General features: G+C 46.4%; 1 protein-coding gene across 2 annotated transcripts; it reads right to left on the bottom strand.

Annotated features, from left to right (window-relative positions):
• Positions 1-283: 283 nt before the first annotated feature.
• Positions 284-10,959, bottom strand: LOC121569300 (V-set domain-containing T-cell activation inhibitor 1-like). 2 transcript variants are annotated; one of them, XM_041880129.2, is made up of 7 exons: positions 10,746-10,959; positions 2,924-3,241; positions 2,560-2,832; positions 2,079-2,399; positions 1,893-1,988; positions 1,690-1,751; positions 284-1,577 (listed from the first exon to the last, which is right to left on the bottom strand). In XM_041880129.2, exons 1-6 carry the CDS (start codon positions 10,831-10,833, stop codon positions 1,714-1,716), a joined length of 1,134 nt encoding a protein of 377 aa, XP_041736063.1. In that variant the 5' UTR covers positions 10,834-10,959; the 3' UTR covers positions 284-1,577; positions 1,690-1,713. The 2 variants fall into 2 exon arrangements, with proteins under 2 accessions (XP_041736063.1, XP_045074373.1); XM_045218438.1 differs by lacking the exon at positions 284-1,577 and having other exon boundaries at positions 1,584-1,751.
• Between the last annotated feature and the right edge of the window lie 242 nt (positions 10,960-11,201).

Below are 11,201 nucleotides of genomic sequence, written 5' to 3'. Positions count from 1 at the left end.
ACAAAGCTGTTCATTTTAGTCCATTCAAACAGACCCTATTTCTAAGGAAACAAGGACATTATGATCAGGAGAGGCCGATTATTGGGCGCGGCATACACACCTGAACACACTTAACAAGATAGAGGATAGAGAGAGTTTTGTTGATGCTGAGAACGGAATGTATATGTTTTTAAATAACATCCTTAGAACGTTCTTTGAACATTACTAATGTTTTCTTTTAGTTTTTATTAAAAGTTTTCTTAATGTTCTGAGAACAAGACTTTAAATAGAACCATGACGAAACCAGTAGAAAATGTTATGCTGAAGTACTGAAATTTCCCCAGAAGAATGTTGTTTCTTAATGTTCTGAGAACAAATTGAGAACATGACTTTGAATAGATCCATCATGAAACCTGTAGGAAATGTTATGGGAAGGTTGTAGAACCCAATCAAAGCCAATAGCCACTATCATTATAAAATTCAGGACATTATGGTTTGTTAAATGTCTCAATAGAGGCTGACTATGGTTGTCATCATCATCATCATCATCATCATAGCTTCCCTTTCTGTTTCAGGTAACTTATTGTTCCTGCTACTATAGCTCCTCTCTCTTCAGAGAGAGGCTGTCCGGGAGTTCCAGAGGGATCATGTTACATACAGGTAAAGATAACCTACATTCATCAAGGTGTGGGTGTCATGCTACAGTAAAAAAACTAAGTATCCCAGAGTAGTTACTTTCTCCTGCAATAGCAAAATTAATGTGCACACATGCATGCACGCACACACACACTTAATAAATTAAAATAAAACTTAAAAAACTATGTCCCACAATCAATCAATTACTTCTCCTAATAATGTAGTGTAATTGATTGATTCACATGCCAGCAAGTTACTTCTGATGGTGAAACAGGTCCTGTCCATTCAGTGTGTGTAAAGGCTGACAGGCCTCTCCAAGACACAATGATGGTGAATGAGACAAGGCAGGGGATAACATACTGTCACTGAATAGTAACTATACTGAATACAGACATTGCTAAATTCACATTTGATTTGCAAAACAAATTGCTTTTCGTTGTGAAAGATGTGGCCGGTCCAGAACCAACCCCTAGCCGCTGCCCCCCTGCTAGGCAATCCATGTAGATCCTATAGGAATATGATTATAGCTCCACCTGGTCTTCTGTAGGTTAAGTTTTCATAATTGGTTATAGTTATTGAATTCTTTCAGGTCTCTACAAGTGCCTGGCGTCTGAACCAGTAGTGGTTTGGTTGTCAATGTATTGGCTAATCAATAATAGCCATAGCCTCTTTCTCAGAGAGACCATGACCACATCCTGTAGAACACTGACACATTTCTTCTCATATTATTCTTGACTTTTGACTCTACTGACACACCAGAGAGACTTCTAGAATGGCCTTTTTGTCTTAATCAGGAACAATGTCCTCTCCTTCTGTCTGAGGATTTACTATGGTTGATGTGGCTGACCCCTCTTCTCCTTGACCTTGTTTTTGTTCTTGTCTTTCTATATCTTCCTCTCTTTCTTCTCCATTCTGAAGTGGTATTCCACTCTCAACGTTTTCATTTTGACAATTTGTATTTGCTGGAGGGAGATAGGTGAGTTTATGGTGAGTTAGCAGGATTCAGACACACAAACAGTTAGTATGAGTAAATGCATGTAACCATAAGGACATTAATATTCCATGGACGTCAACCTGTGGCAGAGAGTGACTCACTCTTCAGATGTCCGTGTTACGTCTAAATTTGGGCAGAAAACCTTGAGATGGGAGACAGCAAAATAGCAGAATCTGAAAGCTGTTCATCAAAAGCCACCAATGTAACCCTCCTCTCTGTCCATCAGGAGGTGGTTGTGTTAAATGTTTCAACAGATTATGAAGTCATCATCATCATAACTTACCTCTCAGCAGGTAACATATCACTGCTGCTATAATCACTGCTGCTACTGCTGCTATTGTTATACCAGTGATTGAACCTGGACTCAGTCCATCTGAAACTGATGGAGAAAATACAGAGTTGCAGTTTTATTGTTGAATGTGATCATGTGACTTACAGTGAGGGTAAATAGTAAAAGTAAACTTTGTACCATCAGATGGTTTATCAGGTGTGATCTCCAGGTAGGTGAGGACCAAGTGAGTGTCTCTGGCAGTAGAGAGTTCACAGCTGTAGATTCCCTGGTGGACCATGGTTAGCTTGTGGAGCTGAAGGCTGCCAGAATCAGACAAACTCTGAACCTGCTCCTTCCACTGGTCGTCAATGTACATCTGAGATGTACCCTTGGTGTAGGTGGAGGTGAGGATGGTGTCTATCTGGTTGAACCTCCAGGTGAGGTTAAAGGTCAGGAGGTCAGACTGAGAGACACTGCAGGGGATGGACACTTCACTTCTTGGAGAACCCTGGACCGGATCTGAAATTATGTCATAAGAAAGCGCCTTTTTAGCTTGTTCTTTGCATACTGTCTCGCATTGTTGTCTTGTTTTTGTAGAGTTTATAGCCAGAAAAATTGATTGATGAATTTATTCATTGATTTATAAATTGTTTGATTAACAGGTTGATCAATTGATTACCTTGCTGTTTCAGGGTCGCTGTCCTTTCTACTGTCCCAGAGGTCACGGTACAGATGTTGGTTCGGTCTCTGATAAACTGTTTTGTGCTGGTGATGTCATAGAGGACCCGGTCATCCACCTTGGTGCTGGTGGAGTTCTGGATGGTTCCAGGGTCAAATGAAAGGTCAGAGGGGGGGTCAATGGACCAGGTGAGTTTAGGCTCAGGGTAGATACCTGTGGAACTGCAGGTGAGGATGTCATCTGATAACTGTATGTCCACCAAGCGGACTGGAGCTGCAACAAAGTAGACATTACACATGGAGCAGCCATAAAGTGATCATCACAGACAGACAGACAGACAGACAGACAGACAGACATTCCGTACCCTCCACTGCTATGTTAATGAAGGACTCCTTGTTGTCTTTAATAGTGCTGGTGTAACACTTGTATCTGCCCTGGTCCTGGAGTGTGAGTCCTCTCAGCAGTAGTGAAGCGTTTCCTTTGGGGATCTGGTCATTGAACAGGGCTGTTCTCCCTCTGTAACGCTGGCTCTGCTGTTTGAGCTGATCTGTACTGTAGTAGTAGGAGTGGACGGTCAGGTCCTTGTCTTCTGGTTTCAGCCAGTGGATTACTTCCTCACTTCCAGGCTGGAAGCTGCAGGCCAGGACACAATCCTCTGAGAACAGACAGGTTACATGGATGTCTGCAAGAGAATAAACACACACGTTAAATGAGCATCTGGACAAGATGGGATTCAAACACAGACTCCTATACTCCCCAATAGTCAGATATCTTGGTAAAGTGAGTAGGCCCTTGGTTTATATCAGAGCGTTATTAACCTGTTATTAACCTGTTATTATTGTTAATATTGTTAATATTAACCTGAGTTTAATCTGTCATTGTGGTCCTCCTCTGTCCTTCACCCACCCCCCTCCTCACCCACAGCACCTAACTAAAATCACAATCTAAGTAAAGACTCCAGTCAGACCTGAATGACTACACTTCCTTCATGCCTCTAATCATACCACACTCATTCAGCAATCATTTACATTGTTAAACCATCTTAGCCTGTCCTGTCTGTTAAGTTGAATCACTGATCATCCATTAGTTGTTCAAACATAACCACAGAGACCCTTTCTTGAGTCCTCATAGTCATTCACTTGATCACATGATGATTAATCTACACTGAACAAAAATATAAATGCAACATGTAAAGTGTTGGTCCCATGTTTCATGAGCTGAAATAAAAGATCCCAGAAATGTTCCATGTGCACAAAAACGTATTTCTCTAAAATGTTTTGCACAAATTTGTTTACATCCTTGTTCGTGACCATTTCTCCTTTGTCAAGATAATCCATCCACGTGACAGGTGTGGCTTATCAAGAAACGAATTAAACAGCATGATCATTACACAGGTGCATCTTGTGGTGGGGACAATAGAAGGCCACTCTAAATTGTGCAGTTTTGTCACACAACACAATGCCACAGATGTCTCAAGTTTTGAGGGAGCGTGCAATTGGCATGCTGACTGCAGGAATGTCCACCAAAGCGGCATAAGCCACCTCCAACGTTGTTTTAGAGTATTTGGCAGTACGTCCAACCAGCCTCACAACCGCAGACCACGTGTATGATGTATGTTTCAGCATGATAATGCACGGCCCCATGTCGCAAGAATCTGTACACATTTCCTGGAAGCTAAAAATTTCCCAGTTCTTCCATGGCATGCATTCTCACCAGACATGTCACCCTTTAATGCTCTGGATCAACGTGTACAATAAGCGTGTTCCGGTTCCTGCCAATATCCAGCAACTTCAGCACAGACATTGAAGAGGAGTGGGGCAACATTCCACAAGCCACAATCAACAGCCTGATCAAGTCTATGTTAAGGAGATGTGTCGTGCTGCATTAGGCAAAGGGTGGTCACACCAGATACTGACTGGTTTTCTGATCCACCCCCCTACCTTTTTGTTAACGTATCTGTGACCAACAGATGCATATCTGTTTTCCCGGTCATGTTAATCCATAGATTAGGGCCTAATGAATTGATTTCAATTGACTGATTTCTTTATATGAACTGTAACTCAGTCAAATCTTTGAAATTGTGGCATGTTGTATTTATATTTTTGTTCAGTGCATTCGGAAAGTATTCAGACCCCTCGACTTTTTCCACATTTTGTTACGTTACAGCCTTATTCTAAAATTGATTTTGAGATGTTTTTCAGCAGCAGGGACTGGAAGACTAGTCAGGATCGAGGATGAACGGAGCTAAGTACAGAGAGATCCTTGATGAAAACCTCCCCCAGAGTGCTCAGGACCTCAGACTGGGGCGAATGTTCACCTTCCAACAGGACAACAACCCTAAGCACACAGCCAAGACAACGCAGGAGTGGCTTCGGGACAAGTCTCTGAATGTCCTTGAGTGGCCCAGCCAGAGCCTGGACTTGAACCTGATCGAACATCTCCGGACAGACCTGAAAATAGCTGTGCAGCAGTAACGCTCCCATCCAACCGGACAGAGCTTGAGATGATCTGCAGAGAAGAATGGGAGAAACTCCCCAAATACAGATGTGCCAAGCTTGTAGCATCATACCCAAGAAGAATCAAGGCAAAAGGTGCTTCTACAATGTACTGAGTAAAGGGTAAGAATACTTATGTAAATGTGATATTTCCATTTATTTTATTTTATAAAATTGCAAACATTTCTAAAAACGTGTTTTTGCTTGGTCATTATGGGGTATTGTTTGTAGATTGGTGAAGGGGGAAAAAAAACAATTTAATCCATTTTAGAATAATGTTGTAACGTAACAAAATGTGGAAAAAGTCAAGGGGTCTGAATACTTTCCGAACGCACTGTATGTACTCCTCGAACGAAGGTGTATACAAAGGAGACGATTCTCTGATCTTAGCAGCGCCATTCTTACTCTTTCGCGTCATCGACCTTGCTCGCCTACGTGAATGTTGCAGTGCCACATCAAAAACGCTACAAAAGGTTCAATCTCTGGCTAGCGGCACTTGAATTTGGGGCAGCATTTTGACAATTGTCTGCCGCCCTCCGGCGCCCCTGTTCGGCTGCTACACCGCCGACCGCACCCTAGCCACCAGCTCATGGCGTTGCTGCAGTTCCCGCCCTCACCCCATTCCTGTTCCTCCCGAAATTCACTCCCACTATCTTGGTAGCTATGGTGATGTGTGTGTTTATATGGGATTATCCAATTGTGAAACATTAATAAAAAGGAATCTGCCAGTTAAATGATTGTTTTGTTTATGATGAAGCCGATTAGTGATTAAGGCAATAGCCTAACCTAGCCTGTTGATGTTAGCTAGCTACTACTAGTGGATATAATTTTAGCTAAAAGTAAGCTATATAGATTTGAAACAATTTGCTACCATGTCTAAGAGACAAAAACGATCAGGAAGCGAATATTTAAAAAAACGAATGAGAAAAGAGGCACCAAAGAAATTCGCTGCTGAAATGTATCAGCGTGCAGCAATGTCCATCAGCCCGTGTGGAGAATGACAAGCCTCCGAGGACATTCATTCGCTGAGAACGAGTCCCCGTTCGCTGAATCTAGCAGCGAAGAGCAAACCGGAGGAGTCCGAGCCATGCACTTCCACTGATGATGACAGCTCTCTGGCTGGACAAGAACAGGCCTAGCCACACTCAAAACAATGCTATGTTGGACCCGGACTCAGATTCGTCGCTCCCCGTCCCCGATGACAGTGGTGGTGCTGCTGCTAAATCCAACTCCCAGACAAAAAACATAAAAGATCCCGGTGAGTAGCCAAAATATAAGAATGGATCTTTACGGGATATGTTAGTGCAGGCTGGGCCACATCAGGATAAAGAGGGGAATTTCCCAAGAGATGAGGGGCAACGAAAGTTTTCGGTTGCCCACTACAATAGGAGGATGGCGAACGGGGATTGAGTGGAGAGACCATGGCTTGTCTATTCCAAGCAAAAAGATGCAGCCTTCTGTTTTTGCTGCAAGCTTTTTTCACAGGAGTGCAAATCTGCGCTGGTCAGGGATGGAACCAGGAACTGGAAGAATCTGTGCCACCTCCTCAGCTCGCATGAGAAGTCGCATGACCACCTAGATAGTTTCTAAAGGTGGAAGGAGCTGGAGATCAGGCTGGTGTCCAAGCAAACTATCGATGCCCAAGCCCAACGGGCTATTGACGGAGAGCCTCTCCACTGGCAGCAGGTGATGCAGAGGCTCATAGCCCTGATACGCGTAATGGCCACCCAGAACATTGCGTTACGTGGGACCACCGATAGGCTGAACGAGCCAAATAATAGGAACTTTCTCAAGTTTGTGGAAATGCTGGGTATCTTTGATGGAGTCATGAAGGAGCATGTAAGGAGAGTACAGTCCAAAGAAATACATGTGCACTACCTCGGTAAAATAATCCAGAACGAAATCATTGACATGCTGGCACAAGAGATCCAGCAGACAGTGTGCAGTGATCTAAAAGCAGCCAAATATTTTTCTATAATTTTGGACTGCACACCAGACAAGAGCAAAACAGAGCAGATGACCATGGCGGCGCGTTTTGTTTCAACCGAGGATGATGGGTCAGTGCGCACGAGAGAGCACTTCCTGGAGTTTAGTGAACTGCTTGACGCAATGGGTGCGGGCATGACCGAGTTGCTCATCTCAAAACTACAGAAACATGGCATCGCCATCATGGACATGAGAGGGCAGGGGTATGACAACGGGGCGAATATGCGAGGGAGGCACAGCGGAGTTCAAAAGACCAGGCACCGGTGACCCAGGCACGGGCTGTGCCGGACTGACGACGCGCACCGCAGGCTTGGTGCGGGGAGCAGGAACGGGCCGGACCGGGCTGACGATGCGCACCACAGGCTTGGTGCGGGGAGCAGGAATGGGCAAGACCGGGCTGACGACGCGCACCCCTGGCTTGGTGCGGGGAGCAGGAACGGGCCGGACCGGGCTGGCGCCGCACACCATTGGCAGAAACAGGCCGGGCCGGGCTGGCGACGCGCACCCCTGGCTTGGTGCGGGTAGCAGGAACAGGCCGGGCCGGGCTGGCGACGCGCAACATTGGCTTGGTGCGGGGAGCAGGAACAGGCCGGGCCGGGCTGGCGACGCGCACCATTGGCTTGGTGTGGGGAGTAGGAACAGGCCGGGCCGGGCTGGCGACGCGCACCATTGGCTTGGTGCGAGAGGCAGGAACAGGCCGGACCGGGCTGGCGACGCGCATCACAGGCTTGGTGCGAGGGACAGGAACAGGCCGAACCGCACTGGGAACACACACCACTGGCCTTACCCGGGGAACAGGAACGGGCCGGACCAGACTGGCAACACACCTCAGTACCTCTCGCCGTGCCTCTACATTTTCCTTCCCTCTACTCGCCAATGGCTCCCGTAACCCAGTGGCCTTCTCTCCTCGTCCACTAACTCGCCCCTTATCTGCCTCCAGCAGCCCCGTCGTCCACGGTGTGAGCCCCCCCCTAAAAATGTATTGGGCTTGTCTCTCCCCCGTGGATATGGCCTCCATGGCTCTCGCCAGACTCTCCATCCTCTGCTCCCAAGTCCAACCTCTCTCCTCCTCACGCTGCTTGACCCAGTCGAGGTGGGATCTTCTGTCACGATCGTCAAACACAGTGGACCAAGGCGCAGCGTGATATGCGAACATACTTTTATTTATATTCACCCACACGAACAAAACAACAAAACGATACGTGAAGTCCTTGGTTTACAACACAAAACCAACACGGAACACGATCCCACAAAACACTGTGGAAAACAGGCAGCCTAAGTATGGTTCCCAATCAGAGACAACAAGCAACAGCTGACACTCGTTGCCTCTGATTGAGAACCACCCCGGCCAACACAGAAACACATGAGCTAGATAAAGAACCTAGAACACAAACACATAGAAACTACACACCCTGGCTCAACATAACAGAGTCCCAGAGCCAGGGCGTGACACGTATAAATTACAGTTGTATCAATGCATTGGTTGTGAACAGTGTAATCTCGTTCCCAGACACTTCCGCCCAAATGTGCAAAGGGTCTGCTGGACCAACATGTCAAACTTGGCCTTCGTTAGCAAATAGAAATACCGGGAGAAACTCCTGACGAATAGGCATTGGTATAATAGGCTTAATCTACCAACCAATCATCTCTCACAACCTCTTGCCCCTAACCGTCCACCGTATGTGTCTTCCATATGTGTCTTGCCTCGCAGTCGTGTGATTCGCTGAAATTGAATGATGACAAATACTTTACTCAGTAGGTCACTCCCATAGACCCTACCTGGGAGTCGGACCCTACCTGGGAGTCAGACCCTACCTGGGAGTCGGACCCTACCTGGGAGTCGGACCCTACCTGGGAGTCAGACCCTACCTGGGAGTCGGACCCTACCTGGGAGTCGGACCCTACCTGGGAGTCAGACCCTACCTGGGAGTCGGACCCTACCTGGGAGTCGGACCCTACCTGGGAGTCAGACCCTACCTGGGAGTCAGACCCTACCTGGGAGTCAGACCCTACCTGGGAGTCGGACCCTACCTGGGAGTCGGACCCTACCTGGGAGTCAGACCCTACCTGGGAGTCGGACCCTACCTGGGAGTCAGACCCTACCTGGGAGTCGGACCCTACCTGGGAGTCGGACCCTACCTGGGAGTCAGACCCTACCTGGGAGTCGGACCCTACCTGGGAGTCGGACCCTACCTGGGAGTCGGACCCTACCTGGGAGTCAGACCCTACCTGGGAGTCGGACCCTACCTGGGAGTCAGACCCTACCTGGGAGTCAGACCCTACCTGGGAGTCAGACCCTACCTGGGAGTCAGACCCTACCTGGGAGTCAGACCCTACCTGGGAGTCAGACCCTACCTGGGAGTCAGACCCTACCTGGGAGTCAGACCATACCTGGGAGTCAGACCCTACCTGGGAGTCAGACCCTACCTGGGAGCTGGGTATGTATTCTTTCCCTCTTGCACTCACTCACTCACTCACTCACTCACTCACTCACTCACTCACTCACTCACTCACTCACTCACTCACTCACTCACTCACTCACTCACTCACTCACTCACAGTGACAAGCACTTTGAATGTAATCTTTGTTGTACCTCAGCACAATCTTAACTGATGTTGGTTTAGGTAGAGAAGCACTTATTTCAGTAGATGTTTATTGTAAATGTTTAACGGTTATTGATCTTTGGTTTCAGTTGAAACTCTGACCAGTGGACCCTGGATGGTCAACATGGAAGGCCAAGTCATAAGTGAGGGGACACAGGCCACTTTCCTGTCTGGCCTGGCAGCATTGTTCAAATGCTACTACGTTTTCAACATTTCATACCAAGAAGAGGCTGCTGCAGAGGCAAGAGAGGCTGCAGGCTAAGAAGGCTGGCTGGAAAAAGCTACAGAAAGTTGAGGATGAAAAACCAGATTAAGTTTTGTCATTTCTCTTGCCTCTTACAAGGGCTCAAGTTCAGACTGTGTTTGTCTCTCACTTTTCTCTCATCACAGAAGCAATACAAGCAGCCCGTTCTAGCAATCAAGTTTAAATAAGATAGTATTTGTAAGGCAAAGAAGACATGTCTGTCTATAATCTGGATTTACTTGCATTTTTCAAGAAATTGTTCATGATCCCTGATCATGCCAGTTGTCTAGTGTTAAGAGGCATTATTTTGTTCCTATCTTGACTAATTGATTACACCAGAGAGATTTGAGCCATTAGCTGCTTGGATAGTTGATTGCAATGTTTTGTTTTACACATTTACAAACATGCAAACTATATTTTTACAACTGCATTCTTCCCTGAAGCTTTTGACCATGTTAGATTTCAGCTAAATTGTTTCATTGTCATCTGATTATCATTGGAATGACTCTATTGGTTTAATGACATCATTATGACCTCTGTTTTGAATAGTTCTAGTCATTTTAAAACTTTATCACAGGAAGTAAACCACTAGCTAAAGCAAAGCCATGTCCTGGCACCTTTAAAAAGCCTATCATCGATTCTATAGGCATGCAGCCGCATAGACATGTTGCAATTTCAGCACTATGGACAGCGACCGGTAGTCTACTTGGTTGGGCCCAGAGAAACTGTTACGCCAGTGGCTAGCGATCATTTTGGAATTTAGTTTTTTTGAGACAGACAGAGACAGAGACAGAGACAGACAGACAGAAGGTAAAGACAGGTCAACTAAGACCGACTGTAATGATGGTTGTTGCTCACCTCCCCCATCTGTGGGTGTGGCAGTCCATAGCAGAATCACTACCAACACCAGATCCCTTAATGTAATGAAAACCTGAACTCTGGCCATCTCCACGGAGACCAGACACCAGGGTTATCGTCGTGGATACAAACTCCTCCCTATCTTATTGCATTGTGCAGAATATAGTACGAGTATACAGCACGGAACGCTGCTTGTCGTATCCGCATCCAGGATCCAAACAACAGTTTTTTAAGGTGTAATACACATGAATGCCAGTAGATGGGGCCCTAGTCCCACTAACACGTACTTACGCAAGGTGTGTGTGAATCCTTGTCTGCTGGCCCTCCTAACTCAGACCATTACCAATTCCTATAGAACTCTGATACACTTCCTGCCCAGTCATCTCCATTGGATCTATCTTAGACGCTGGGACGTCACACCCACAATGGATGTCTTCTTTGGGGAGTTTGGTCCAG

The sequence above is a fragment of the Coregonus clupeaformis genome, unplaced genomic scaffold, assembly GCF_020615455.1.
Source record: "Coregonus clupeaformis isolate EN_2021a unplaced genomic scaffold, ASM2061545v1 scaf1581, whole genome shotgun sequence".
NCBI classification, from domain to species: Eukaryota; Metazoa; Chordata; class Actinopteri; order Salmoniformes; family Salmonidae; genus Coregonus; species Coregonus clupeaformis.
This window is presented reverse-complemented; position numbering and strand designations above follow the sequence as displayed.